Source organism: Thermochaetoides thermophila, assembly GCF_000221225.1.
Source record: "Thermochaetoides thermophila DSM 1495 unplaced genomic scaffold scf7180000011823, whole genome shotgun sequence".
In the NCBI taxonomy this organism is placed as follows: Eukaryota; Fungi; Ascomycota; class Sordariomycetes; order Sordariales; family Chaetomiaceae; genus Thermochaetoides; species Thermochaetoides thermophila.
Window position 1 is genome coordinate 446,259 of NW_006383039.1, and position 25,551 is coordinate 471,809.

Genomic DNA, 25,551 nt, shown 5'->3' on the forward strand with positions numbered 1-25,551 from the left:
ACAGGGGTTCATCTCGAGCTTCGTTGAAGTAGCATCACCGCCCACTAGCCCTGCCTCACCACGCGCCCTTTGTGCCCTTAGGCGCGTCTCAGAACTCGAGACGTTTCTGACGCTCCACGTACCAGCGACGGCACATATGCCACCATCCGTTTTGGGAAAGGTGTGCCGCAATGGTTGGCATCACGAAGTCTCACGTTGTTTGAGAAGGTCGGATGAGGCGTAGTCAAGAGAGATATGCTTGTCTGCATCTTGCATCGAAGAGATCGGTCGGGGAGATCGAGATCGCGGATCGGATGAGGATATAAGTCGTCGTTGTGTCCGTCTTTCACTATGACCACAACACCATCATCAAGGTCACTCACCAAACACTTCCCACTAACATCAACTCCCACTTCTATTCGTTGACCGCCGGCCGGCCATCTTTTTCTCAAAAAGCTTCTTTCTAATCCAGCCTTCCATTTCCAACAATCGACACCAGCCACCAACCATCCAAAATGAAGTTCTCTCTGGCCACCATCGTCCTCGGTCTCGCAGCCCTCGCCGCCGCCGCTCCTGAGGAGCCAGCTCACCTCATGGCCCGTCAGAATCAGGGCCGTCCCGTCCCCCGAGGCACCTGCTGTGTGGCAAACACCAACCTGAAGCAGGATGCTTGTATCGCTGCCAACGGTCAAGCCGGTCGTTGCGTGCCCGGCGGCAATAATTGTGCGTATCCTTCAACGGTTTCGTCTCCATGGTGCTGAAGATATTGACACTCGTCAAAACAGGCGGTAGCCGGCTCAGCTGCGTCCAGTTCAGCAGCCTGACCTGCAACAACAACATCATTGAGCGTGGCAGATCTTTGTGCCGTGCGAATGCTCCGGGTGGCGGCTTCTTTGATGGCGCTCGTATCATCCGGTCGCTTTCGCAGGCGAAAGTGAACTAAAGGACTTATGGGAGGTGGATACAGGGACATTCTTGGGCAGCCTGGCGCTCCGTAGGAGTTTGGATGTACATACGACAGCAACGGTGTTAGAAATGGCAAGGTGCTGAGGGGGGCTTTGGGGAGTAATGTTAGTGGGACAATAAAGTTTGGTGTTATGGCGTAGATGGCAAAGTTTTATCCACAATGAAATGTATTCAATGGTCACGACCACGCAGGCTATTAAGAGGATCGAACAATATGTTCCACGAGACGACATCGCGGCCCAACTTTTAGCACGAAGCTTCATTCAACCTCAGTCTTCATCGTAGTTTCTCCATTTAGCCGTTCTGAGAATCGTCCTGGGGTTAATGTTAACTTCAGGGTGGCATCAGAAGTAGATTGCAGACCTGCGACGTTCCCTCCCAGCTATTTGCTGTCCAACTTAACCGACTTAGTAGTAGGCAGCGGGGCTGACTCTAACTTCTGGTACAAGAACAGACGACATTTCTAGCTGGGAGGACTTGAGTTCAGTTTGACCTAGAACTTATGTTCGAGCTGCCCCCAACCGTGTGCTTACTAGCAGTTAGTGCTGGCAGAGGGGCTAAGGCAGAGCTAGCTGCAATAAACAAGTGCTATAATTGTGAGACCTCGTCCTGTCACTGAGTCTGTTCTTGTTCACTTCGTCCGTTCTGCTGCGGTGTCTACGGTAGGTTCGGATGTCTTGGCTACTTCTCTTGTCTGCTCGGTGTGTTACTTAACAAGGAGCTCGATCACTTTCTTGGAAACACCTTCAGGCTTCACAATAGCCCAATCCTTCTCAGCCTATGGGGGACCAGAAAGACCGGGTGCTTCTAGGCCAAGGTAGTTGATGAGAAGCTCGTACAATTCGCCAGTGATATATCGTAGAAACTCTTGATCGGACTTTGGAGACTCTTCCCTGGTCTCCTTCCAATTCGCTTGATCAAGGTGTGCCACGGGATCCGCGATCGAGTATTTCCTCACAACAACTGTTTCCGGCTTTATGGAAACATCTATAGACGCTTGCGGGTCAGATATTTGCCGCAATGGAGCCATATCTTCTCGCTGAAAGGAGTTCCACTGGAAGCGAGCAACTCTCAGGGAACCATCGTTCAGAAAGTCCCAAAACTCAAGCATCAAAAGGCCCAGGGGTAACCTGCCAACTATGATCGTTTGGCTACATGAGCGGTTGCTCAGCGACATTTCGTACGGCAAAGGTAAAGAGAATTGCGGTAAGAAGTTGAGAAATACCAGGTAATCTCACTAGGTCAGGCTGATATTGGAATTCGCGAACAGACGGTAACCAGAAATGACGGAACTCTGTCACCCCGCCAGGATCTGTCACATGTCCACACGTAATCTGGATGAATCGCAAGAATGGCTGCGGGTAGGCTTTACCCAATATTGTCAAGAGCTGGATAGCTGTTTCGGGGTAATTTTCAAGTCTCCCATAATGCTCTCTCCTTTGTCCTCAAGATTGAGAAACGTCGCACAAAGCTCTGCAACGAGCTGTTTGTAATCAGCGTCGATTTGGCGCAGACTTTCCAGATTCTCGAGACTGGATGTGCTGGAACCGACATGGTAAGGTCGAGGTTTGGACAGGCCATGTGGAACAAATCGACGCCAGCTTGTTCAACCTTTGCACATTTTGACATCGTCTTTCTGTAATTCATGACCTATTGTGGGAAGACTATTCCAGAAACCTTGACCGAACACTTTAGAACCTTCTCAAGGGGCATTTACTACCCTCATTATCTAGCACATTGACCCAACCCCTCTTCAGGACATCTGTGATTAATCTTCGCAAAACCTGTTCCTCCGCACCCAGTCACACATCACTTGTCCCACACAAGAGCAGCATTTGCATGCCTGGCGTCAAGTTGTCAGCCATCATTCGTCGATGGGTTGTGGCTGCTGGTTACAATCGGCTTGGTCGTGAGAGCATTACCTTTCGACGACGATCAGCATCATCCACGCCATCAATGCAAGAAAGAGTGCGAGAGTTCCATCGGAACTGGTTGTAGCAGGCGTTGGGGTTGATCACATCGGCACAGTCGTCAGTGCGGATTAGTTCCCGTGTGCATTCAGGAAACTCTTGGGCTTGGACGAGGAATAGCGTGAGAAAGAGGGCGACGAGGCCCAATGAAAATGAACGAGTCATTGTGCAGGCGGCCTTGAACAGTTTCCATGTAGGTGCTTTGCTGACTCAGACCTACATCTAGCTCCCCTGGGTTTCATTCACACTTATACACAACAACAGATGAAGGCTCTAAACTGCCGAGCGTGTGGCTATATCCTGTGTCTACAGCCCTATATCGTCGGTTTTAATCCACTAAGACCCTTGATTCCCTGCTACTCCGTTGGAGCCAAGCCAGAATCAAGCGGGGACAACTGCATCAATCGGATGTATCCCATAAATTGCTGCTATATAATAAAGTTTGACGCGGCTCTCTTCGGCAGCTCTCCACATCGGCAAACGGAACGACGGTGCCGTTTTTGTCTGGGGTTGGGTCAACAGCTCGATCCTTTATCAAAGCCAGAACCGGGAACAATACTATCGAGCACTCTTTTTGCTCAAAGATCTTAAGACACGGCTGGGCGTTTAAACACGGCCACGCGTCCTCTGCCGGCTCAGCCGAGGAAACAAGCCTATTGGCCATGTTCTGCTCCTAAGAGAGACAATGGATATTAGGCTTCGGTTTGCGGAAAGGCCTTCATATTTGTTCAGATCACCTGGGACATCCGACATCTCGATAGTGTATTGGTGGCCCTGTCGGCACTTGAACTAGCCGTCTCCTGGGATGAGCACGCCGGCACACTACCAAGTTCTACAAGACGAACTTGAGCTCGACAGGATCAAACGTTCTGTTTTCCGGTTTTGCCTCAACACCGATCTTTGCTTGATCTTTGACAGATACGTCCAATTCTTGGGAATCATGACCTCGAATACGAAGTGGAGCAACTTGGGCATTGTCTTGGGTCTCTTGGCTCCGGTTCAAGCCCTGCTGCGTTTCGGATGCTCACAGCTGACAGTTCAGCGTCTCGACCCTCTCGTCACTCCGGGGCAAAACCCTTCACCTCATCTCCATCAAATTATCGGCGGCGTATGATATATCCTATCATCATATGCAGTGATAACGGACCGGAGTTAACCCGTATCCAGAACTCGTTTAATGCATCGATGCCATATCCCCAGCATGATCCTGCTGAGAAGTCGACCTGCACGAGTTGCCAGTTCGCTGAGGATTTGTCCAACTACTGGACTGCTGTGCTCTTCTTCCGAGCTCGCAACGGCACCTTCAAGCGCGTGCCACAACTGGCCCAATTCGACATGCAAGGCCAAAATGGCGGGATGGTGAGTCCACTGTCAGGTTCCTGCTGAGCAACCGTATGCTCAACGAGCCTCATAGGTCGTGTACTACATGTCCGACGCCCTCTTCGACACGAACCAGCGTTCAAAGGTGACTGCCTTCCGCCCAGGATTTCGCATGATCGTGGGCGACGCTACTTTCAGTACGCGTGAGCAGGCCCGCGAGTTCCGGCAGATCACCTATACCTGTATGGAGAGCCAAATGTCCCGCGCCCCGGAGACCGTTGGATTCCCCAAGACCCCATGCAAGCTGGGCATCATGGCAAACCATCGCTTCCCAACCTGTTGGGACGGCGTTAACCTCGACACTCCTAACCATCGCGACCATGTTGCGTACCCGGAGTCTGGAACGTTTGAGTCTGGAGGCCCGTGTCCTGCGTCCCACCCTGTTCGGATCCCCCAAATCCTGCTGGAGACAATCTGGGATACAAGCCAATTCAATAACAAGGATGACTGGCCTGAGGATGGCAGCCAGCCGTTCGTTTGGTCGAATGGTGACAGCACCGGGTACTCGTCGCACGCGGACTATGTGTTCGGTTGGAAGGGAGACAGCCTGCAGCGCGCAATGGATGCTCACACGTATGTGGTGGCCCCAATGCTCAAGTCGCAGAGCATTGCCGAGCAGAATAGGTGCACCGTGCCCGATATGGTTGGGGAGAGCTTCGATGGGTGTAAGTTGCTGTTCGAGTTCCTCGCAAACATTTCCAAAACCAGATTGACAGAGGCCTGACACTGACGATGATGAAACAGGGCTGAAGGAGCTTCCTGGTGGAAACCCAATCTTTTGAATTACATCTTTTTTTTTGGATGATTCTTTAGGTTGGAACACTAGTCAAGAGCACAGGCCGAGGACAAGCGTTGATTTTAAGGGATGACTTAGGAGGAAGCAGTAATGGTGGGAGAAGAACCGGGTACATCATCACAAGGTTTACTATTAACCAGAATCTTTATCAACGTGACTCTGGGGAAGGGAGAGTTTTAGGCGGTGAGGCGGCTACCTTATGTAAGAAGGCGGCAACAGACGTGATGCCATCGACGAGAAGCTAGCTGAAGCTTGAAAGGACGAAGGTGAAAGGCTTAGACCATCCATTGACCTGTTTAGCGTGTCATCCTGCCCTGGGGATGGGTGCGGCATTGTTCTTGGCCATTTCACATGCATCATTCCAACCAGTGGCACAAGAATCAGGGTTTATAAGGTGCTCATTCTGTGCTTGCTTTCACTAGATGCCCGCTACAGCCCAAACCGGGATGCACGGTGAAAGCGGTAGCAACCTAGGCACCGCAAGACCGAAGAGCCCCATGCACTGGTCATGCATATGTGGAAGTTGCCCCGGTTTTTGTAGCCACTGATTCTTCGTCACATTTGCCCCAGGTGTATAGTTGGAGGATGAAGTGAGCCCTTTTACAGTTTTATTTTTTTCTTGTTACAGTCACGCCTTTTCAGAATGGGGATAATAGTGCCTATAAATATGTTTCCAACAAGAAAAGTAAAATATTTATCACCTCTCTCCGCCTTCCCATGAGGTCTTCAGTGTCGGCCTTGGTGATTGAATTGGGCGGGGTGACGCCCCATTACAGCAGATGTCGACCAACACCGCTGCAGATGTTAGACGACTAGAGCCCGGAAGTTGACTTGGAAGGTTTAGAAGTCGGCCTTGGCAGTATTTTCCAATCCGGAGAGACTACCGCTACTGTTCAACAAGATCATCTCTCGCAAAGAACAGTCATCAAAGTCCAAACGATGGGTACGTGGCTGCTCTCATCTGTTTTCAGGCCATGGGAGCCGGCTGGGCACCAGGCTCAAAGATGTCTCTTGTGGCCACAAAGACAAACAGAACAAATTGAACCAAGAAATCTGGAAAATTTCCTCCATAAACCCTACTGCAACGGCATGATTGAAGGCAGCTTTCAGAAAGGAGATGCATGGCTGGAAATCACAACACGGAGCATCCTCCGATAGAAAACCACGCAGGAATTCTCCGGCTCCGTATACACTGCAGGCATATAGGAGAAGGTGCGCCCCCGTTCGAATCCTGTTGTGGGTGCAAAACTCTTACTTCCTTTCTCTGACCAAGAAAGGCGAGGAGTTCTCATAACTAATGAATCCCCGGGGAAAGCAGGTGGTTGTGATGGGGACGAGGTGAGCCTTTTGCAATCACGCAGCCTGATGTTCCTGCTCGAACGTTCAAGAATCCTCTTATCCAGGAAAGTCTTCCTCCTCGTTGCTCACCGGAAGGCATGCGGGTATAAATCAAACTGCGGTTCACGTAGACGTACAGTACTCCCTTCCCTGCCCATGCTGCGCCGCTCTCCGGACCGCCAAATACACCCATACTGTTGACGTCAAGGCAGTGACATGTGTGACAGAAACAAGTACAGTCTCGATCAAGCGTGTTTTTTTAAGTAACCTGCAGGCTGCGGGACGCACAGCTTACTGGCTTTACTTGAAGCTGGGAACCCAAACTGGGGCCCCGCATACTCACGCAGACCCCGGGATGCCCGAAGTGAGTGACACAGCTTCAACATGTTGCTAAAGGCATGACTTAATGGGCAGGATTCTTATTTAAGCAGCGGTCAGTGCCAGCAGCAGGGTCCTCAGTTTGGCTAGCAGTCCGCGTGCTGGTGATCAGGGAAGCGCCGTCGTTGTTGAAATAAGTGGATTTCAGCATTCGTTTCCTGATTCTTTTGCTCGACAGGCAAATTCTCCTGCTGTCGCGTCACACTCTTGTACTGGGAGCAGGTGCGCACAACTGCCTGCATCAAAACCTCCAAGGTTGAGGTCGGCGTCGAGCGGTTGGTCAGGTTGTTGGGTGTTTCGTAGTTAATCTCGCCAGTCCGCTTTCTGCAGCTGTGGCTGCGATGCTGAGACCAAGATCGCATGATGCAGATCTATCCCTTGTCACTACCTGGCGGGTACCAACTTCAGCAGTCTGGCTGTTCAATGAGTTAAAACTTGTTGACCTTTGGGAAGTCGGCCCTGCTTGCGCTTTCATTGGTTGGCGAGATCTTGGGCGAGCAAGTACTTAGGGTATTTAATGCCATTGCAAGTCGCGACACACATGTGAATTGGTCAAGCCACCTGGGGTGCTGGACTCTTGAGTGATTGATGAGCGTGCGTTTTTAACGATGAGATTGCTGACCTGGAAACAAAGCCTGTCCGTGCGGAAAGCGGGTGTACGCCTCGCCTCTTGCCGTACCGCCCCATTCCCCACACCGGTGACGACCTTATGGGAGCTTGGGGTTCATTAGAGGTGTGGCTTTGTGGCTTTTTGGGCTGCCTGCAGGCGCGCGACCTCCGGCGGCCTGGTCCCGAGTCCTCGGGTCCGTGGGGCGTGGTTGTATCGTGCCTGGCTAGCAGGGGTTTTTCCCTAAGCGAGCTTGGTAGGGGAACATGCTGGCAGCCACCTAGGGGGCACTCGACATCTGCGGCATACAGTACGGGTTTCCTATATTGAGATTCAGGAGCTGACATGCGCAAGAAGAGGAAGATTCAATGAGAAGCCAACTCTTTAAAGTCTTTCTCTAGGTCACCAGTTCGTCGCATCGACCGGCAGGCCGCCATCGAGCAGGCTGAAGGAGCGACGCGATGCCAATCCACCGCTGTACCTCTACTGTGTAGCAAGGTGAAAATATCGTCTCTGAACCATTGAACGCCCAATGGGTCCGGTCAGCTGGCCCAGCAAATCGTAAGTCGAGGCCCTAACTAAAGTTGTCGAAAGCGAGGCTAGACTCGCTGCAACTCCGTACTGGGGATGGCGTCTGATATTATCGTCAGGGGCCCCTCTCTGAGCTTCCCCGGCCCAATGATCGGTGAAATCTCACTGGGTTGTGGAGCATAAAATTCCCCCATGAATTGCCGTCGAGGTACCAACTCCACCTGATCTCTAGGCGCAGCCGCACTCGAATATCCGTGTCGGAAGTCCCAGAGGATTGTCTTTCGCATCTGAGTTCTCTTTCCTGTCACCACCTCCGTGTTGCCATCGCCGTCGTCATTGTTGTCGCCTCGGATAGAGCAGATGTTCGCCAATTCGTCGCCCGAACGGCAGCGGTTTGTACCACGTCGCCAACGTCGGCCATGGTGAAGGAGCAGGACAATTCGCTACCTAATGGCCCAGAGACGTTGGCTCCAAGGGTCTTCTGGGCCTGCGTCTTGTCATCGGCGTTTGCCATATTGTTCGTTGTGCTCCGCTTTTTCACAGCCCACAGGATCCTCCAAAAATTTTATCTCGATGACTGTCAGTTTCATCCTTGACTTTTCATCTGTTGACTTGCGAATGACGAAATACTAACACTTGTCTCCAGGGCTTATCCTAATAGCAGTGGTACGCTCGCTTCGTCCTTGACCATCAGGTTGTGAATACCTCCTCACCGCTTGCTTCCTCGACAGATTCTTGCCACTGCATACTCTGGTGGTGTCATTGCGAGTATGTTACTTTATATTTATATCGCTTGGAAACCGGCACAGTTTCATAAATCACGACCAAGAGACAGAATCACTGACTACCGTGATCTTTCATTGTAGTGCTTCATTTCGGCTTGGGCCACCATAATCAATACCTTCTTGACCACAATGCCGACTTCAGAACATATCTGCTGGTATGACTCAGTTATCCAAATACACAAGTGCCGGGAGGATTGTTAACATCATCGACAAGCTGGCCGCCTTTCCGGTCAACATTACGAACCATCTATCGACTCTCTTCACCAAACTTTCCATATTGTGTTTTTACCTCCGCTTTGCGATTAGCCGAAAATTCAGGATTGCCGTCCACGTGCTCATGATCATCATTATCCTCGCTTACACCCTTGGCGCATCAGGCGGCTTGTTTTTCTGTCGGCCGATGAGTTTCTTCTGGGAATACATGCCTTATGTGGGGACGCCCGGTTATAATGGACCCAAGGGTACATGCATCGACGCTGATGTATGGTACGCTTGCTGATGTTTCTAAATTGCATTACGGATGGCATTCTGCTGCTCATGCCGATATGGATCATTCGGCCTCTACGGATACCAAGAGCCCAAAAAATTGTCCTTGCGGCCATTCTTGGGACAGGTGGATTGTAAGTCCTCCTTGCATCGTGTTCTGCGCATCACGCAATTAAGAAATTTTCCAGGGTCTTTGCCATGAGCATCATCAGAGTTGTTATTGTCGCCCTCGGTTGGGGTGCTGCCGACTCCTCGTGGGTCCTTGCTCGAAACTACCTCTGGAGGTATGGCTCACTTTCATCGAGAAGCGGATTGTATGCTGGTGGGTTATTAACGCTGAAATGACAGTGTGGCCGAAATCAACACCGCCATATGCTGTGCTTGTGCACCTTGCTTGCGAGCCCTGGCTGGCCGATATTTTCCATCCTTGAATTCCCTGGGACACCGAGGTTCTCTCGTTTTGACCACCATCCCAGTCACGCATACAGGAGAACCCCTCCCAGATGCCGAGTCTGGCAGCTGTAATCTCAGCATTACTACAACAATTGAGAACTCGAATACGGTATCAAAAGCGACGCTTAATCCTGACCATTTGCAACTCAACGAAGGAGCTCAATCAAGTCAGCCTCATCAGCCTCGAAGTCCAACAATAAGCGGGCCCAGTTAGGAGGATATTATTCTCTCTCTCTCACTTTTTTTTACTAGAACTTTACGCTCTAATGTTTGTTTATGATCTATGATACCCACGCTATGTCTCGGTCCATCAGCGACGTCTGCATTCTTTTTTTTTTTTTAGTACTCGTCATAAAACACAAGGCATCTAACTTCGATGCTCTCCCTCGGTTTCGTCCCCTCGGGCGCCATCTCGTCCAAAAATGCCGTATGTGGAGTTAGCCCTGCGATTCCCTTCTTTCCACCTGGTTGGTCCTCTCCCCAACTATCAAAACACTTGATGAACATCACCTCCTCCGGCGTCATCTCATCCAAATAGTAAAACTTGTGCTCCTCATTTGGCTGCACGGCATACGTCTCCCCCTTGACTTCGTACCCCTCCGTGCTCTGCAGCTTCTCCAGATCCGGCAGCACCTCCTTCCCGCGATCGTCGTCATCATCTCCGTCTTTCGGCCGGACAGGATAAAGCAAGTTCACGGCAACCAAATCCTTCTCCCGATTCACTGTCCGAAAATCGACAACCGTCAGCGGCGCGTCTCGCACCGGTTGCTCGCCGATCGACCGCCACACATTGATCGGCTGCCACCGCCGCTTCAGCAATCCCTCAACCTCTTCCTCACTCAAACCCAGCGCTTTCCCCGCGTGCCGCCGCACCCTCGCCTCTGCCGACCGCGGCGTTTGGTCCACGTGCAATCTATACACCGGCTGTCGCGGAGCATTCGGGTCCTTCCTCCGAATCGTATGATCGAAAATCACCACGTGCCTGATCTTGTTCCCATCCCGCAACTTCCGGCGCAGAAGCTCCTCAACCTCGGGGTAATACCCCTCGCGGATCTGGCGATCGAGTTCTTGCGTGAACCCCGCGCTGCCGTATTTGGCGTAGTACGGAGAGGGGGAGGTGTACACCGCGAAGCCAGCGATGTCGATGTCAGTGCCGAAGGCGCCGCGTTGGGAGGAGGTGTGCAGGGTTAGACAGTCGCGGATGGAGGTTATGCTGCGCCGGCGGGAGACGATGCCGTAGGAGGTTGCGGGGGCGTCGACTTTGGCCCAGGGTTTCGTACCGGCGGGCACGGTGGTGGGGTCGAGGTAATTGATTGAAGCGGTTGTCATTGTTTTGGGGAGTTGACGCAAGCCTGTTAGATGTGGTTTTTAACAAGGATATCTTGGATAACCTCAGTCGGGATCTTTATGAACTGGGGGATATCTATATATATAAGTGTGAGATTTCGAATGAGGGGTTGAAGCTCGGTAGCTCGGTTCAAGTGCGATGTCGCCATCTCAGTGGCCCCCTAGATTAGTAATCCGGCATAATTGGTGGAGGTAGACTGAGGAGATGCGGCCAAACAGGCTTGGTAAGACGGGTATCATGGAAGCTTCAAGATGAATGATACCTATACGTCTGCATTGTAATATTTGTTGTCGAATTATGCTTATTTAATGCTCCTAGATACCCAAACAATCATTGACTTTTGAGCCAAAATCTGTTGTCCTCCACACTCCAGTGTTGTGACATCGATGAAAACGCAGGCAACCCAAAAAAAGTAGTATGCCAACCCCCCCTTCGCCAAAACTCCGAATAACAATAAAGTGCTTGTACTCCCTATGTACACCCTACTATGCTGATACCAATCAACTATCAAAAATCGGGCCATAAGCCGCAATTCCCCTCGTCTCCAGGGCATACACCAACCCCTTCGTCACCGGCATGTTACTAATCACACACACAGCTTGGGCATCAAACTCCTTGTACAACTTCAACACAATCGGCAGCATATCAACTCTTCCCGACACGGAGGTATCGATCACCACCGGCTTCTCATCCAACTTCTTCGCCAGATCCAGTGTCCTAGACCCGTACGTCTTAAGCGGGCTCTTCGTTTGCCAAACAACCCTCATAGCCGGTCTCTTCTCGTCTTCTAGGAAAGACAAGCACGGCCCGATTCCTGAGCCCGTCGTAACAACAATTATGCGCTCAAACATCCGGAAGACGTACCCAAACCCGTAAGTCGGCACGCCCCGTTTCCAGAGGCACTTGGGCGGGTTCGCAATGCAGTCCTTGGTCCAGTCGCCCGCTTTGGAGACCAGCACAGAGAACTTTGTGTCGGGGGAATCAAATTGATCGGTGAAGCTTGCGAAGCTGTGCCAATCGCGCAACGGGTGGCGTGCGACGGAGATGCCCTGGCCAAATCTGATGGTTGTGTGGGTGAAGTGCAGGCGGATGGCATGGTCGGAGAGGGGTTCTGCGACGACGGGGACACGACGGAGGAGAAGCCAGGGATGAATTGTGGCGCAGGTAAGGATGATGAGTATCCAGAAGGCGGGGAGGTTGATGAGGAAGGTGTCAAGGGGCAATTGCTGGTCACAGGCGAGGAGAAAGAGAAGCGCCCAGAAGATGACAAGGATGAGCCAGTTCGCAAAACGGTGTGTTAGCTCGAAGTAGTCGTGGCGTCGGATGCGGAAAGTTGGGTATGCGACAAAAATGATGGCTAGCAGGAGGGCCAGCACCATCCAAATCAGGACGAGAGCGGGAAGAGCGAATTTGGATGGGCGGAATTCGTAGGTATAGAGAGCGGCAAAGCCGATATACCAAAGGCAGGAGGCTACCCCGGTACCGCTGTGTACGCCACCGAAGTGAAAGACCTTGCAGGCCAGTCCGCGCAAGCGCATAGGAGTTGACCTTGGAAGAGCACCAAACGTCAGGAACAGGGCGTTGATGACGAGAGGCTGCCGGCAGAGACCGCAAACGGCGAGGTTGATGGCCGATGCGTTTACAAGGTCGAGTGTAGTAGTACCCTTGATGGCAAGGACGATAAAGGCGATGACGTTTCCGATGAAGGCAATGCTAAATAGTCTCCGGTAGACGTTCAAGGCCGTGTAGCGGAGGAAGCCCAGACGTTTCTGGGAGAAACTATCAACCTCGTTGAGCTGGGCCTCGAGATCGGGTGAGGATGAGAAAGGAGAGCCAGTACTTTGGTTTTCTTTCTCGATCGTAAAGACGGTTGACGTCGGAGACGTTGGCGATATTGGAGAAGGGCACGTGCTGTCGTCGTCTGCTACCGAGGACGCAGAGGACGCAGACTCATGTCCGCCTTCTGATCCATCACAGATTGACGAGGCGGTTGATGATGCTGAAGAGACTGTCTCAGCGTATTGGACTTCCATCCTCGTATCTACGACGAGCTGACGAGGACGAGTGTCCTCGGCCTGTTGTTGGACTGCCATTGTTGCTGCCATCTTGAGGGATAACCCGGTTCAATGTCGTTGTTATCACGACTAGCTTGCCAGAGGTTGTTGGCCCACGAAATGCCAACCGCAAGCTGAGTCTGGCGGGCATGATGCGGTCCATTTATACGACTCCCAACAAACGTCGTCGCCGTGATGCCCCTTCTCGTACCATTCCCCTGGCGATAGCAACCCCGAACCACATCAAGGATTCCTTACTAAAGTCGACACATCTTGTCCATTCTGTCCGAGATCAGCGTCCATGCTGGGCATATCGACGTCGTGCCAAGCTGTGATATGCACCTGGTTGGTGCTCAACACATTCGGTGTTGGCGGTGATTTGTCTGGGATCGAGGCCCTGTGAAGTGACATTGGATGTTGTAGGACCAAGGGAGCTGGCCTGATGCCGGAGTATCTCGCAGACAGGAACGTGGACTGAATGTGGCGAACCGGCAACGAGGCTCAGGGGCTTTACCATATTCCGCAGACACCAATGAAGCTTCGCCGAGAGGGATGCCAAGAGGGCTAACAGATAGAGCAACATTGTACTGGCTGTTTCACCGCACACCACTCCAGCCGGAGTTGGATGTGGTCAGTCGAGCATGGAAGACGTTGGTCATGGCCTCGTGGGATCGTTGAGATCTTGCGGTCACGCAGTATGTCTGTGATCAGATTGTGCAACATGAACGGTCGTCCGCAACGTGGGCCTGAATCGCCACGCTGGACATGCGGCATGCCCGACACGCCCACCTTGTGAGAGTTGAGATCTGAGTCTCGGATCAGCACGGAAGAGCTGCTGATTGACAGCTGAGGTTGGCTGGACAACTGAGAGTGTGCGGCTCCGATGCCAATCTTCAGCCACACCAGTGCAGCGTTTGCAGTCGTTCATCCGGTCAGAGCCTCATCAGCCATCGCTGCGCCGTTGCCGATTGCGTCCCCCGTTACCGCTGCCGAGATGTGTCGGTCAGGGAAGCTGAATGCCAATGCCTGATACTGTGCGGGCATTCTTTTTTTTTTTTTTTTAGTTAAAGTGGCGAAGGGTATGAACAGTCGTACTCGCAATGGTGTGCGGAAGTAAATCCTCGATGTTGAAGGTTCTCGGAGTGCGGACTAACTTTGCCGGCAGCACAGTATGCTGAAGTTTCGTCGGAATCTCTCCAAGTCATCAGAGATGACAAAGCAAAATCAAAAGCCAGATTTCTCAGTCAGGCTTTTGAGTTCTAAACCACTTTTCGGCGGGAGTCGTCGTTCTTTTAACCACCTTTTCTTCGAGTTTATCCACACTCTAGATCCTCTCGGGACCGAGATGTTGGAAGCGAGAAAGCGTGCTTGAAGCCACACCATGCTTGTCTGGGTTGGGGGCCCAGAGACCCGGTGTCAAGATATGTGTTCTAGAGAAGGGCAGGGCCCACTTTTATGTGTAAATACAGGTAATGGCCCAGTTTTTGTGGTTGACTTTTTTTCAACTCCTCTGTCACACACACAGTATCTCCCTGAATAGTGTACAGTTCTTGTGCAACCCTCGCCGCAGCGCCCCGACATTTCTCAGCCCCATGCCCAAGTGTCACAAATACCTTGCGCGATAGACAGAAAAAATACGGTAACCTGCCAACTCTGGTGTCTTACCAAAAAGGCCCGATGTGCCCATTTTCCACACATTTTCGGTCATTGATCCAACCCTGGCTTAACACCACCCATCTTAAGATTTCAGGAATGCGTTCCTCCTGAACTGACAAGGATGCTATCTGAGTCAACATGCTCAGTATCATGCTGTTGTGTTTCCTTTCACGCACACCGCTTGCCATGTGTCCTTATTCACTAATTCTTGGTCCTGAAGTCGAAGTCTTTTGGACAGGCTGCCTGATTGTTCTTGGTGACCCAGGAAGGTCCTCACAGCCTGTAAATTGAACTCCGACAGTTTCATGTAGAGAAAAGTTTTTTAGGTCTGACAAAATTGGGCCCTATGATACCAGTTGACGATCATGCATCAATGCCAACATCTCGCGAGAAGAAGCCATTGATCTGCTATTCGATTTTCAGCCACCTCAGTGTGACCTATCTCTCAAAGAAATAATGCGTTTTAAGGACAGGGAATTTACTCCACGTGATGGAATATTGACATGAAGGCAGCGAGACACACATCATGTCTTGACTCTGTATGTTTTGGAAAACAGGTGATGATGAAAGGCACTTTCCATGGTCTTGCGATGTGTGCCAACTGGGGGCGTACTGGCGTTTCACAGGTGGTGTCTCTTTGCAGTTTCCAGGGCACAGTCAGACGTTGTTGTCAAACTGCAAGGCACAACACATCAATAACTTTGCAGGCGTCTTCGACCATAGTTCGGCCCGTCAACGGTTGTCAATATCTTATCAAAACCACACCGCATGTGCTATGCTCCTGGACATATATCTCAGTACAACACGATCACAATTACAGAGGAACCTAGACTCATTCGACAAGGCTCCGACATGAGTTCATCCACATGTATTCTCACCCTCCTTCGCCCTCCTATTCTTCGGAGGATTTCTTAAAACAAGGACCTCAACTGCTACAGCGCTCCCACACCGCCCAATCCCAATGGTGAACAGATTCCCATGATACCCTCCATCTCGAAGATCAATCACCTCTCTTTCCCCCCCCCCCCCGCTCCTAGTCGCACACTCATCACCCAGTGGCATCCTCGTTCTCCCATTAACGGCCCAGGATGCCACCTTGTACGACAAGAATGGTAGCTGTGGCTTGCCGACACTGACCTTGTACAACAAAAATGCCTATGTTCACATGACCCGAGTCATTCTGCGCGTCCAAGCCTATAACCTGTCCAATCATATATTTTAAATCCTTCCTCTTGCTGAAAATCTGCTCAACATAGAGCTCTGGCTCGTGGTCTGGTAGGACAAACTCAGCCATGAACTCATTGTCCCCTGAGGTATATGACCCCAAGAAGGCTTGCTGTGCCTGTTCACGTGCAGCGTGCTCAGCTGCAGGCAACCAGGTCTCCTTAACTGCCTTTCGGATGAATTGTTCTACCCGTTCGGTGTTCTACCCTCTAGTGAGGATGACAAATCCCGGCCCGCGTTCAGGGGAAAGGGCAAGGAGGGATGAATACCCCCGTAGTCAGCCTTAACTCCCCATAGAGGTCAACAAGATGAGTCACCTCAGGCCCAAGACTAACTGGCGCAAATACGCGGTTTATCTCCCATGGTGCGCCCAGGGATATCAGGGGGTTGGCAGTGGACGTGATAGGCTTTATGATGGGTGGGAGAAACGTCGAGAGGAGAATTTTCCCGTCAATTGCGGTAAGAACGTTCGCAAAGAAGTACCAGGCTTACTTGAGATTGTGATGAGAGCACCTCTTAAACCTTCAATAGTCTTCCATTTCTTCTTCCGTTCTTGCACGCTTTTTTCCATTCTTATTGCTACACGGTCTTCAGGTTTCGAAGTTGTGCCAGCTGAGCTTGGTCATTATCCAAATCTCATCCACTAGTTACCATGCTGTTAGACTCTTTCAGGGGGACGCAGGTGAGCATATGACTCAAACCAAGTGGCCTCAGAAGTCTTTCATAGATCACTCCGGAGAAAAGTTTCGTCGTGATCTCAGCTGCGTAAATAAGACACTGAAAAGTCATGCTGAATTAGGCCAGTGCGTGGTAAGATGACTCGATGGGGTAACTGAGGATCAGCCTCGTGGACTCTAGTACTTTACTATTACCCACCCATTCTCGTGTTCGTTCTCAGACCAAAGGCGCCACATTGGATCTCTTGTCCCATCCAGGCCCGGAGACCTGAAAGTGGCTCAAGCATGTATCCAAAGAAGTCATCCAATCAATTTACCCAGTGGTGAGCACAAATTGCTTTGGTTGCACAGCCAGGGGCGTTTTCAGCTCACAATCACGGGAGACACTAGCCGTACAGCTGGCAAGTTTTCCTAGGGTGACATCAGCCCAGATTGTTGTGATGAGCACCATCTCCCTTTGACATAAATTTGATCTCGGGATGTGTTGTGTAACCGGTTTATCCCAATGTATCCCAATGCCTCCCTCCAGACCCAACGAGCGTTCTGTGAACAGTTAAAAGTTTGAAATGCTCGCTTCTTAAGAAAATGCCTTGGAGTCCAATGATACGTTATGCTGCGCTGCTTAGTGATACCGCTCATAGAGCTTCATCTGAGAGCTGATGAATAACACTTGAATGGAGTAGCTTGTGTTCTCAAGTAGTTGTCCCTGGTCGACCGTCTGCGTCAAGACTGCATCAAAGACTTTTCTCTTCAGCTATAATGTGCAATACCTAGGGGTCCGACAGCTGGAGTTGTGCCGGTCCGGGAGCCGGACAGTCCTACCCAACTGTAATAGAAGGAAGGACTCGCGCGAAAGGCACAGCAGCAAGTTGCTTCGTTTGAAGGCTCTACAGCAAGCAATCTGTGGAGACTAACGAAAAGTTTGATGACCAGCTATTGCTGTGACCTTGATATAATAGAAACTGACTGTTCACCCCTTTGCTTTAAGCCACCTATATAATCAAGGATGTTGAGAATCAGCATGATAATGAGATCTATCTTCTTGGACTCTCACTGCTCCAACAGTAACTGAGCTTCCCAACAGCTCCAGATTCGTCTCATGGTATCAAAGTTACTCGCTTCCTCTTTTCAGGTAGCTCTTTCGCTTATCCACTCAACTCCTCATTCATTCCCTTTCCGTTGAATCTACCTATTTCTGGTTAGTTCGGACCGGATTTGGCACGCAAGCGAGTGATATTGAAGTTCATTTGCCAAAGCAGCAAGACAGTAACAGCAAAATAAGCTGAAGTGCGCAAGTGCATTAAAACAAAAGGCTTATGGAAGAGCGGTAAGTACATTCCGCAAAGGACAAGATTAGAAATGGGTTGCTGGGTTTGTCTATACTTGTCAAAATTGACACTGGGGCAGCGGTTCGGCCAGGAAAGGGTACTAATGGGCACGTGACGAACGCGTCTCTAACCAATGCAAGAGCCAAGCGACATCTGAAAAATACACAAAAAACGGAAACCGATGAAAACCGTGAGGGAAGGATCCACATCGATTTACATATGATCGCTGTTACCTAGACTACTCGATCAGATCTTAAATGCCAGCGATAGATCATACAACTGGTAACCACAAGCTACGGGACCAATATCAATGATCAGATATTCTAAGCATACACTTAAGATCCTATGGGAGAAATCTGAGAGAAGTATAACTGGTAGACTATTAGCATCCTAAACTCCAAGAACGCTTGGTTTCTCATGACTATTATCTTTCAGTTCATGAATCCGAATGGGATAATCTTAGCGTTAAATCATATGAAGGTGTTTTGATTAGAAGATAGGTCAGTGGTTCATACTCGTCTCCTTTCCTTTTCGCTCTATAAGCTACGATTTCTACCATCTTTTATATATAGAGCATTCTACAGTCATCAAAGGCTTTTCAATCTGCTCGTTCCTTCAATTCTTTGATAAGTTTACGGTAATACGTGGATTAGCGACACTGGAGAAGCCACTTCTCATAGGTATCTCTAAGGAAGATACTTACTGCAACGAAGGTTGGGGGGAATTTTAGAATTATTAGCCAAGTTATCATCGTTTCACCATCTTTTCTAGTCGCAAGTACATTATTGTACATATTCCTGTTGTTTTCTGTTCAAATTTCGATCATTTAGCCATAAAATCGGTGTTTCTTTGGATAGTGTTGTCCGTCAACATAACAGAGAATAGCTAAAAGCTGTAGCCGTCGTGAATACCGGCTAAACAGAACGTTTGGGTCAAATTCTCAGGCATCAGAGTATATCGCACAGTATCTAAGCACAGAGATATCTCAATATTTGTGAATCCTAAAAGGTGCCTTAAGCATGTCATAGTTGTATAGTCTCGAGTTCTTTGCTAATGCGGAGGAAGTCTAAGTCAGGGACTTCAAATCACCCTTTGAAGCTATCATGTTCCAATATTATGGTTGTGATCACAGTCATTAGGCAGTTGATGACACGCATCTACATATAAGACACATAAGCAGGCTTTGTATGGTTGTAGAAGTGGTATTGATATGCTCCTGTTCACGGTTTTAACTTCGAACCTCAAAGATAATGCAGATTTTGCCTTGATTCTTTTTGGTAGGTTCAGTGTGAGCCAAAAATGAACTCCTGATTTGATGTGTCGAGCAGCTACTTACATGCCTCTTAAACTACGGGCGGATGATGATAGCAGTAATGCTGCAGTCACACATATATCACATGGACGCGGCAGTCCAAGGAGAAGAAATATCCTTGACAGTCGACATATAGAACAACAATGACACAAGAGCTGAGAAGGGCAAAGGCATATCTGATTGGTAGAGCCCGGGAAATATGAGGGGGTGGCAAGAATGAGTTACATAACCTTGCCACGCTGAAAGGAACCCCTGAAGAGTGCAGGAGACCGCGAGGTACTCACAAGGGCAAAGGGATTTTATAAGGGGGGCTACTTGGACACGATGAAGGATTTCTCTTGGGCTTTCCTCCCCCAAACACAAGGACACTGAGGACCAAGAAAGATCATTACACGCAGTAATTGACTTCGCTGTGCACCCCACATCATCAGTGGCCATCATCTAACCTATTTTGACCCATTTTCGATTTCCGTCCGCACTAGACCAAGTCACCCGTTACAACATATGAGTCATACGAACAGAAATCAAATGGATAAATAGATCTGCGCCTGGTGCTAGAAGTAATACAGGTTCTCGCACCATATAAACTTGACGGAATGGACCATCGAATATGTGGTGGCATATCAAGAGCGGCAATTGTCTCGTGGTATCTAAAGGATAGTACTTGACCGAGGAGATGTGAAGTCGAATCCACTATTCAGGAGGTAATAAAATCCACAAAAGTCGTGTTCGATGGCCAAAGGTAGTCATCTCGCCGGCCATGAACCAAACGCGGATTGCTAGCATCACTGTTCTCTTCCCGGCGACGGACATCCTTCAAGCATTTCTCATGGTCCATCATATAGTAATGTCTCTCTCTTTTGCTAAACAAGGAAATGAAAGCTGAATTCAGCATGCTCATGATTGGACACGTCATTTGCAGCATGCACTCTTCGCTTCCCGAACCTTATCTTTACCCCGAAGTCAAAACACAATGTGGTGAGCACACGGTCTTTTAGCTCCTGCATTAAATTCGATATATTGGTTGACATTAATCTAAATTGCAATGTTGTAGCGGAGGTACCAGAGGCCATCCCTCTTTGGGATACCAGAAACATCGATTGTTCATTTCGATATCAAAGCACACCTTAGGAAAAACAGACTAAATGTCGTGCTTGTTGCGTGAAAGCCATTAAGATATAGCATAATAAAACATACGAAAGATATGTGCTGTTTCATCCCCTTCACAGAGTTTATAAGTATTCTCTCGGAGCTGTTCACCTTCATGGGTTGTGTGTGAGGATCTTCCTTAGTCGAGTTCCAAATCCATAAAGTTCTATCTACCAGTCCTAGGCTGGCCCAGGAAGAACATCAAGGCACGCCAATATATCAGCAGACTCAAGCGATCCGGGATGATCTAACCCCGGAAGGCCCAGGCCAATTAGACTAGCTACAAGTCAACATGGGCTCCAAATTAGTAAGGGTTAACTTCTAGTAGCTTCCAGAAATGTATAATGCTATCCCCTTCTAATGCACTATTGTTGATTTCTATGATCTCTCGGAAAGCTTTCTCTTAATCTGGTACAATGTAGAGCTTTCTAAACTTCGCTACATATAATCTTGATGAGTTTCTCCGCAGACTTTGGAAGTAGTCTTTGCAACTCTCGACTGAATTTTTAACGCACCTAAACCTTTGGGGGGTGAAGCCAATATAGTGCATGAAAGGGATTTTACGAAGAATGATCTCGGCGCTTCCTGGCGGAAGCGTTGGTCGCCACCTCCATGCATTTTTTTAGAAGTCGTCGTTTGCCGATCTTTGAGTCAAATATCCAGACACCAGTAAGTGTGTATGGTTCGGATTCAGGTGCATAGCCTGAACAATCCTATGCCCCATGCACTCCAAGGTCGGGGATAACAGTCCCTGGAATAGGTTCACAGCTTGGGATTTGGACCACATCTGCTCTCCTCGTTAGAGGTAGGCAATGCAGCTTCACTGGCTTGCATTGTGAAGATCAGAAAGAGGAAGCAAACAACTTGTCTCTCGGTCGTTCAGAGGAAATATTGGATGCCGTTCAATAGGATAAATGGATGAGAAGGGTTGGCGAACCAACACAAGCTTTCATAACCAGTAGTAAAATGGACACAAACCTGGTCTCTCAGCAGCTGTTGTCGGTGATACAAAGAGGGTCCACTTGGACTCCTACTCCTCGATCTGAGCTTAGATGTCTTCCTCATTTCGCTCCTCGATGCCGGACTGCTCCCTCCTCTTGCAAAACTCCCTTGAATCACCAGCAAGAAGCATGTTCAAATCAACGCGCTTCAAGAAGTCATCTACAATCACTGCAGGCCATGGCGTGCAATGCTGGCGTTGTCCATCCGTAGTGGTGAGCGTGATGATGCCATTGACCGCTTCAACAATAGTCTTGCGCAGTTTCTCGATGTTATTTACGAACGTTTTGACACTTGTTCTGATGATCCTCTCCCACAATTCCAAGATCTGCTCCATGGATCACTTGGACGCAAGCTCCTGGAGAAATACGCTGAGCATTATGGCGTCGCGTCGTTTCCGTTACCCGAAGTCTCAGCCACTAGAGAACCAATGTAAGTGGTGACTAAGAGAGCTCATTGAGCGCCTTGGTAACAGGCTCGGAAGCAATCCGTAAAAGTTCAACACGTACCTCATCGATCGTTTCTGAAAATTGTTTGTTAGCTCACGTTAGACACAGAGGATTAATTAGATGCACAGAGTAAATCAAGTCGCTTGAGGTGGTCATTTTCCGAGAGGTCGTAGCCTGGGTAGCAGCCCAGAAAAAGGCATTTCTCAAGACAAGTTCTCCAAGAGTTTCCTTAAAGGAAACCAGATCACCGAGAGTATGGAATATGACCAGCTTGTGGACTAGAGACTCAAGCGTCATATTTGGCATCTTGCGGGTGGGGCTGTGGGCAGCCATAATGATCAAGGGCCGGAAATCCCTCAAGTTCTTCATCATTCGATGCCTGTCGCAAAGCAAGACAATGTTGCACATCAATCGAATCGTCATCGCACGGTTGATCACTTTGATATAATCCTTTCTACCATAAGCAGACAATAAGACGTAAATGAAGCGCATCGGGCTCATCCTTGGGGACATGAACAACCAATTTGGCAGGAAGCGAGCCAGAATTTTCCCTGGAATAGTCCCTCCTAACCTCCTGTTTCTGATACCAGAATGGCGAGGCCGATGCGAGGGCTTTCGACGAAAGGGCGAAGCAAATACCGCCTGTCCCTGCTAGCAGTTTCATGTCTCCTTCTGGTCGATGACGTGCATCGTCGCTATTTTGCCGACTTTAAAGGTATTGCCGAAGGATTGCTGATGGAAAGGTTCTGTTGATCGACGTTGTGGTTTTGTGAGGGGTCAAAAACGGCAACAGCTAGAAGTAGAACTTAGCGAGAGGGCAAACATGTGGGGTTGATGCTGTTAGAGATAACAGCATACGGCTGTAAAATATCTGGAATACTACGGGTCACACAAGTCCTGTCTTTCTTCCTTTCCTTCTTACATTCCTGTCATTTTCCCTTCTTCCACTCTCTCCTTCCTTCCTTCTCTCCTTTTTCCCTGCCTTTCCTTCTTCCGTCGTTTTTATTCTGGCTTTTTTTCTTTCTTATTTCTTCCTGTTCTCTTTCTTCTTGACTTTTGTAGCACTTTTTATTTTTTTTTTCTGCTGTTGATCAATGAATGGAAGAAAGAGACATGAAGATGATGGCTGGTAAGCTGTATGTGATTTGTCTCCGTTTACAAACTCCGACCACCCACAGGATTTACACTTGACCAGCTCCTTGTTGTAGGTAGTTTCAAGAGACGGGATGACGTAACGTTGTCTCTGGAAGTGTATCTATCCGAACCCTGTTTATGCCCAGGCCTTTGGCTCAGTTCGCTTACACCGCTGAGGCAAGCTCAAGTTGACAACCAATCATCATGAATGTACGGTGCAAGTGAGAACTTGTATTGATACGCCAGGTTGTTCTCTGTAGCACATTATGGATAATATGCAGCATTGTCTCAGCCTTTTGAACTAACCGATTTGATGCTGAAGGACCAGAAGACTGCTCGTCATTGTCATTGTTCGTTTCGCCATTACCAATAGCATAAGTTAAAAATGGAAACTAAGGTGGAGCAGGTGTTCATGATCGACGTGCCAAGACTAAGGCTGGCATTTTTGGCCTGTTGAGTTTTGGGCGAGTGCTGCTGCACGGGGAACAGTTTTTTTGACTGGAACCAAGCATTGAGGGGTCATGGGAAGGACAAGTTGACAGCAAGTTCTGTACGACATAATTGTGGTTTCGTATTGCTCTGAAAGATCTGTTGACTGCGTCTCAGGCTGTCCAACGTTTGTGCTGCGTTCAATATTGCCCTGAATTGTCGCTTGAATCATTCAAAAGGAGCAGAAATTACATCGAATATCCGGGGTTCTGTACCATGATGACAAGCAAACTCGCCTATTTTCGATTGCCGGCACCAAGATTCACGGAACGCTTGGCACATCACTTGGCAACGCCATGAATGAGCCGTCCCGACATCATGGGTAGGCCGTCATTGGCTTTTTGTTGGATTGGCATCCATATCTCGGCATGACCTTGTTGCGAGAGCTGAAATATTCGGGTCACGGCTCGTCAGCCCGCTATCGGCTCGTTCCTTGTCCCCTTGTCAGCCACCACCATATCGTTCCACGGCCCACAGATAATTGATTATCTTAAATTACAACCCAACCTGGGTGGTTCGACTCATCTGTCTCATCGCTCCTTGGATGTGAACGTTTAGGTTCCAGAGCCTGAAACCCAGAAGGCATCTGAGTCCTAACAACCGATACCGTTGCAAGTAACTCATCAGCTCCAGTCTTAAAGCTTGACCCATCATCCTACGAGTCGAACACGTCTGTTTGGTCCGCGAGAACGGATCAAACGCATCCTATCTTTCAGGCCATCGCTTCTGATTGGTATCTCCGTCTGCGCTCGATCTCCCTCCTGTATGCCGCAACCACAGCGACCGTTCCGGCACCGTCGCCATCCTTGACAAACAAGCCATCCCGTATTATTATTTTAGATAGCATCTCGGAATACTCTATCAGCATGGCAAAGGCAGCCAATGCAGCAGTTAGGGAGAGCCGACGACGGTCGAACCCCCTCGACCTTGAGCGCATGAATATCATGAAGGCGCTCACAGCAGCTGAATACTCCCGCCGCCAGTTCATTCTCAATTTTGCTGCCAGCAAAGACACGACCCTTTTGATTCCTGGGCAAAAGTCAGCAGCTGTCAAGGCCGCTGAGGACTGGGTTACCAACTGGCTTGCCCAGAATGGGTATGATGCGAGCGCCGTCAGTAGCGACTTCTTCAAATACACTGTTGACGCTAGGTTATGGAGCAAACACGGTGCGTGTTCTTTGACTGCTAAATCTAAAGAGCTGTAACTAAGTTCTGCATTGTACAGTTGGCGATGATGTTCCATTTCCCTTCGCCTTCATGCGAAAGATGTCCGAGTCTTCCACCGTCACTGGCGATAGTGAACTTGGTCGACCGAAAAGCGCATGTTACGGAACCGAGCAGCAATCTCCTCAAGTTATGCCCATGGCATCCCCAACAACCGAAATATCAGGCTCCATGGTCACACAGCAGCCTTCGAAAAAAGCATCAGACTCTTCACGCCGACAGTCGCTGCCTGCACCCTTCACACTGCCAGTTTACAGCAGACGTCGCTCCATCAAGGACACAAACAACGACTCCGTGGATCCGTTAATGATGCCAGAGAAGGATAAAACTCGAAGTCTTTCTATGAACGATATGGAGGACCTCAAGCAGTCAGCAAAACCCATTGCGCAAGACAAGGTGCCCTTCTTCTCGCGCCTGGGCCGTTCTTTGTCTCGCCGCATGTCCATCACTGCAAAGGGATGATCCACGAGTGAGCAATCCCAATCTTCAAGACTGCAAACCAAGCAGAATCCAAAACATTCATCGCCCATGTGCAACGATAATTACATAACACACAGGGTCCAGTCCATCAACACTCTGTGCTCGTGACTCAATTTCAGGGATGTCCAATCTTGCACATGACCACTCGGAGGTTTCTCTGCAAAATCCGTAAAAGCTAATGACAGCGGAGGCCAAGGGGTCCTGTCACCGGTCAGCCTATCGCCCACCGCTTGCGGTTAGCTACAAGCAGGGAGGGTGGGAGGAAAACAAGGCAACAGATTGTAGGTGTGGCTGCCTAGCGTTAGCGCAGTCTGCGGCGCAGCACAGCACAGGGAGCGACTCGGACAACATTATTTGTG

At 49.5% G+C, this 25,551-nt stretch overlaps 6 protein-coding genes across 6 annotated transcripts; 3 read left to right on the forward strand and 3 right to left on the reverse strand.

Moving 5' to 3' along the window:
- Positions 1 to 494: 494 nt before the first annotated feature.
- On the forward strand, positions 495 to 922 carry CTHT_0073910 (uncharacterized protein; the record flags this gene model as incomplete). The annotated part of the gene is made up of 2 exons (XM_006697582.1): positions 495 to 702; positions 765 to 922. 2 exons carry the CDS (start codon positions 495 to 497, stop codon positions 920 to 922), a joined length of 366 nt encoding a protein of 121 aa, XP_006697645.1.
- A 3,178-nt stretch (positions 923 to 4,100) lies between these two features.
- On the forward strand, positions 4,101 to 5,077 carry CTHT_0073920 (uncharacterized protein; the record flags this gene model as incomplete). Its single annotated transcript, XM_006697583.1, has 3 exons — positions 4,101 to 4,274; positions 4,330 to 4,960; positions 5,040 to 5,077. 3 exons carry the CDS (start codon positions 4,101 to 4,103, stop codon positions 5,075 to 5,077), a joined length of 843 nt encoding a protein of 280 aa, XP_006697646.1.
- A 4,931-nt stretch (positions 5,078 to 10,008) lies between these two features.
- On the reverse strand, positions 10,009 to 10,998 carry CTHT_0073930 (uncharacterized protein; the record flags this gene model as incomplete). Its single annotated transcript, XM_006697584.1, has 1 exon — positions 10,009 to 10,998. The coding sequence occupies one exon, from the start codon at positions 10,996 to 10,998 to the stop codon at positions 10,009 to 10,011; it is 990 nt and encodes a 329-aa protein (XP_006697647.1).
- A 519-nt stretch (positions 10,999 to 11,517) lies between these two features.
- On the reverse strand, positions 11,518 to 13,122 carry CTHT_0073940 (uncharacterized protein; the record flags this gene model as incomplete). The annotated part of the gene is made up of 1 exon (XM_006697585.1): positions 11,518 to 13,122. One exon carries the CDS (start codon positions 13,120 to 13,122, stop codon positions 11,518 to 11,520), a length of 1,605 nt encoding a protein of 534 aa, XP_006697648.1.
- Positions 13,123 to 21,465: 8,343 nt separating this feature from the next.
- CTHT_0073950 (uncharacterized protein) lies at positions 21,466 to 22,529 on the reverse strand (the record flags this gene model as incomplete). Its single annotated transcript, XM_006697586.1, has 3 exons — positions 21,466 to 21,669; positions 21,926 to 21,939; positions 22,343 to 22,529. The coding sequence occupies 3 exons, from the start codon at positions 22,527 to 22,529 to the stop codon at positions 21,466 to 21,468; spliced, it is 405 nt and encodes a 134-aa protein (XP_006697649.1).
- Positions 22,530 to 24,354: 1,825 nt separating this feature from the next.
- On the forward strand, positions 24,355 to 25,174 carry CTHT_0073960 (uncharacterized protein; the record flags this gene model as incomplete). The annotated part of the gene is made up of 2 exons (XM_006697587.1): positions 24,355 to 24,655; positions 24,714 to 25,174. The coding sequence occupies 2 exons, from the start codon at positions 24,355 to 24,357 to the stop codon at positions 25,172 to 25,174; spliced, it is 762 nt and encodes a 253-aa protein (XP_006697650.1).
- Positions 25,175 to 25,551: the final 377 nt, after the last annotated feature.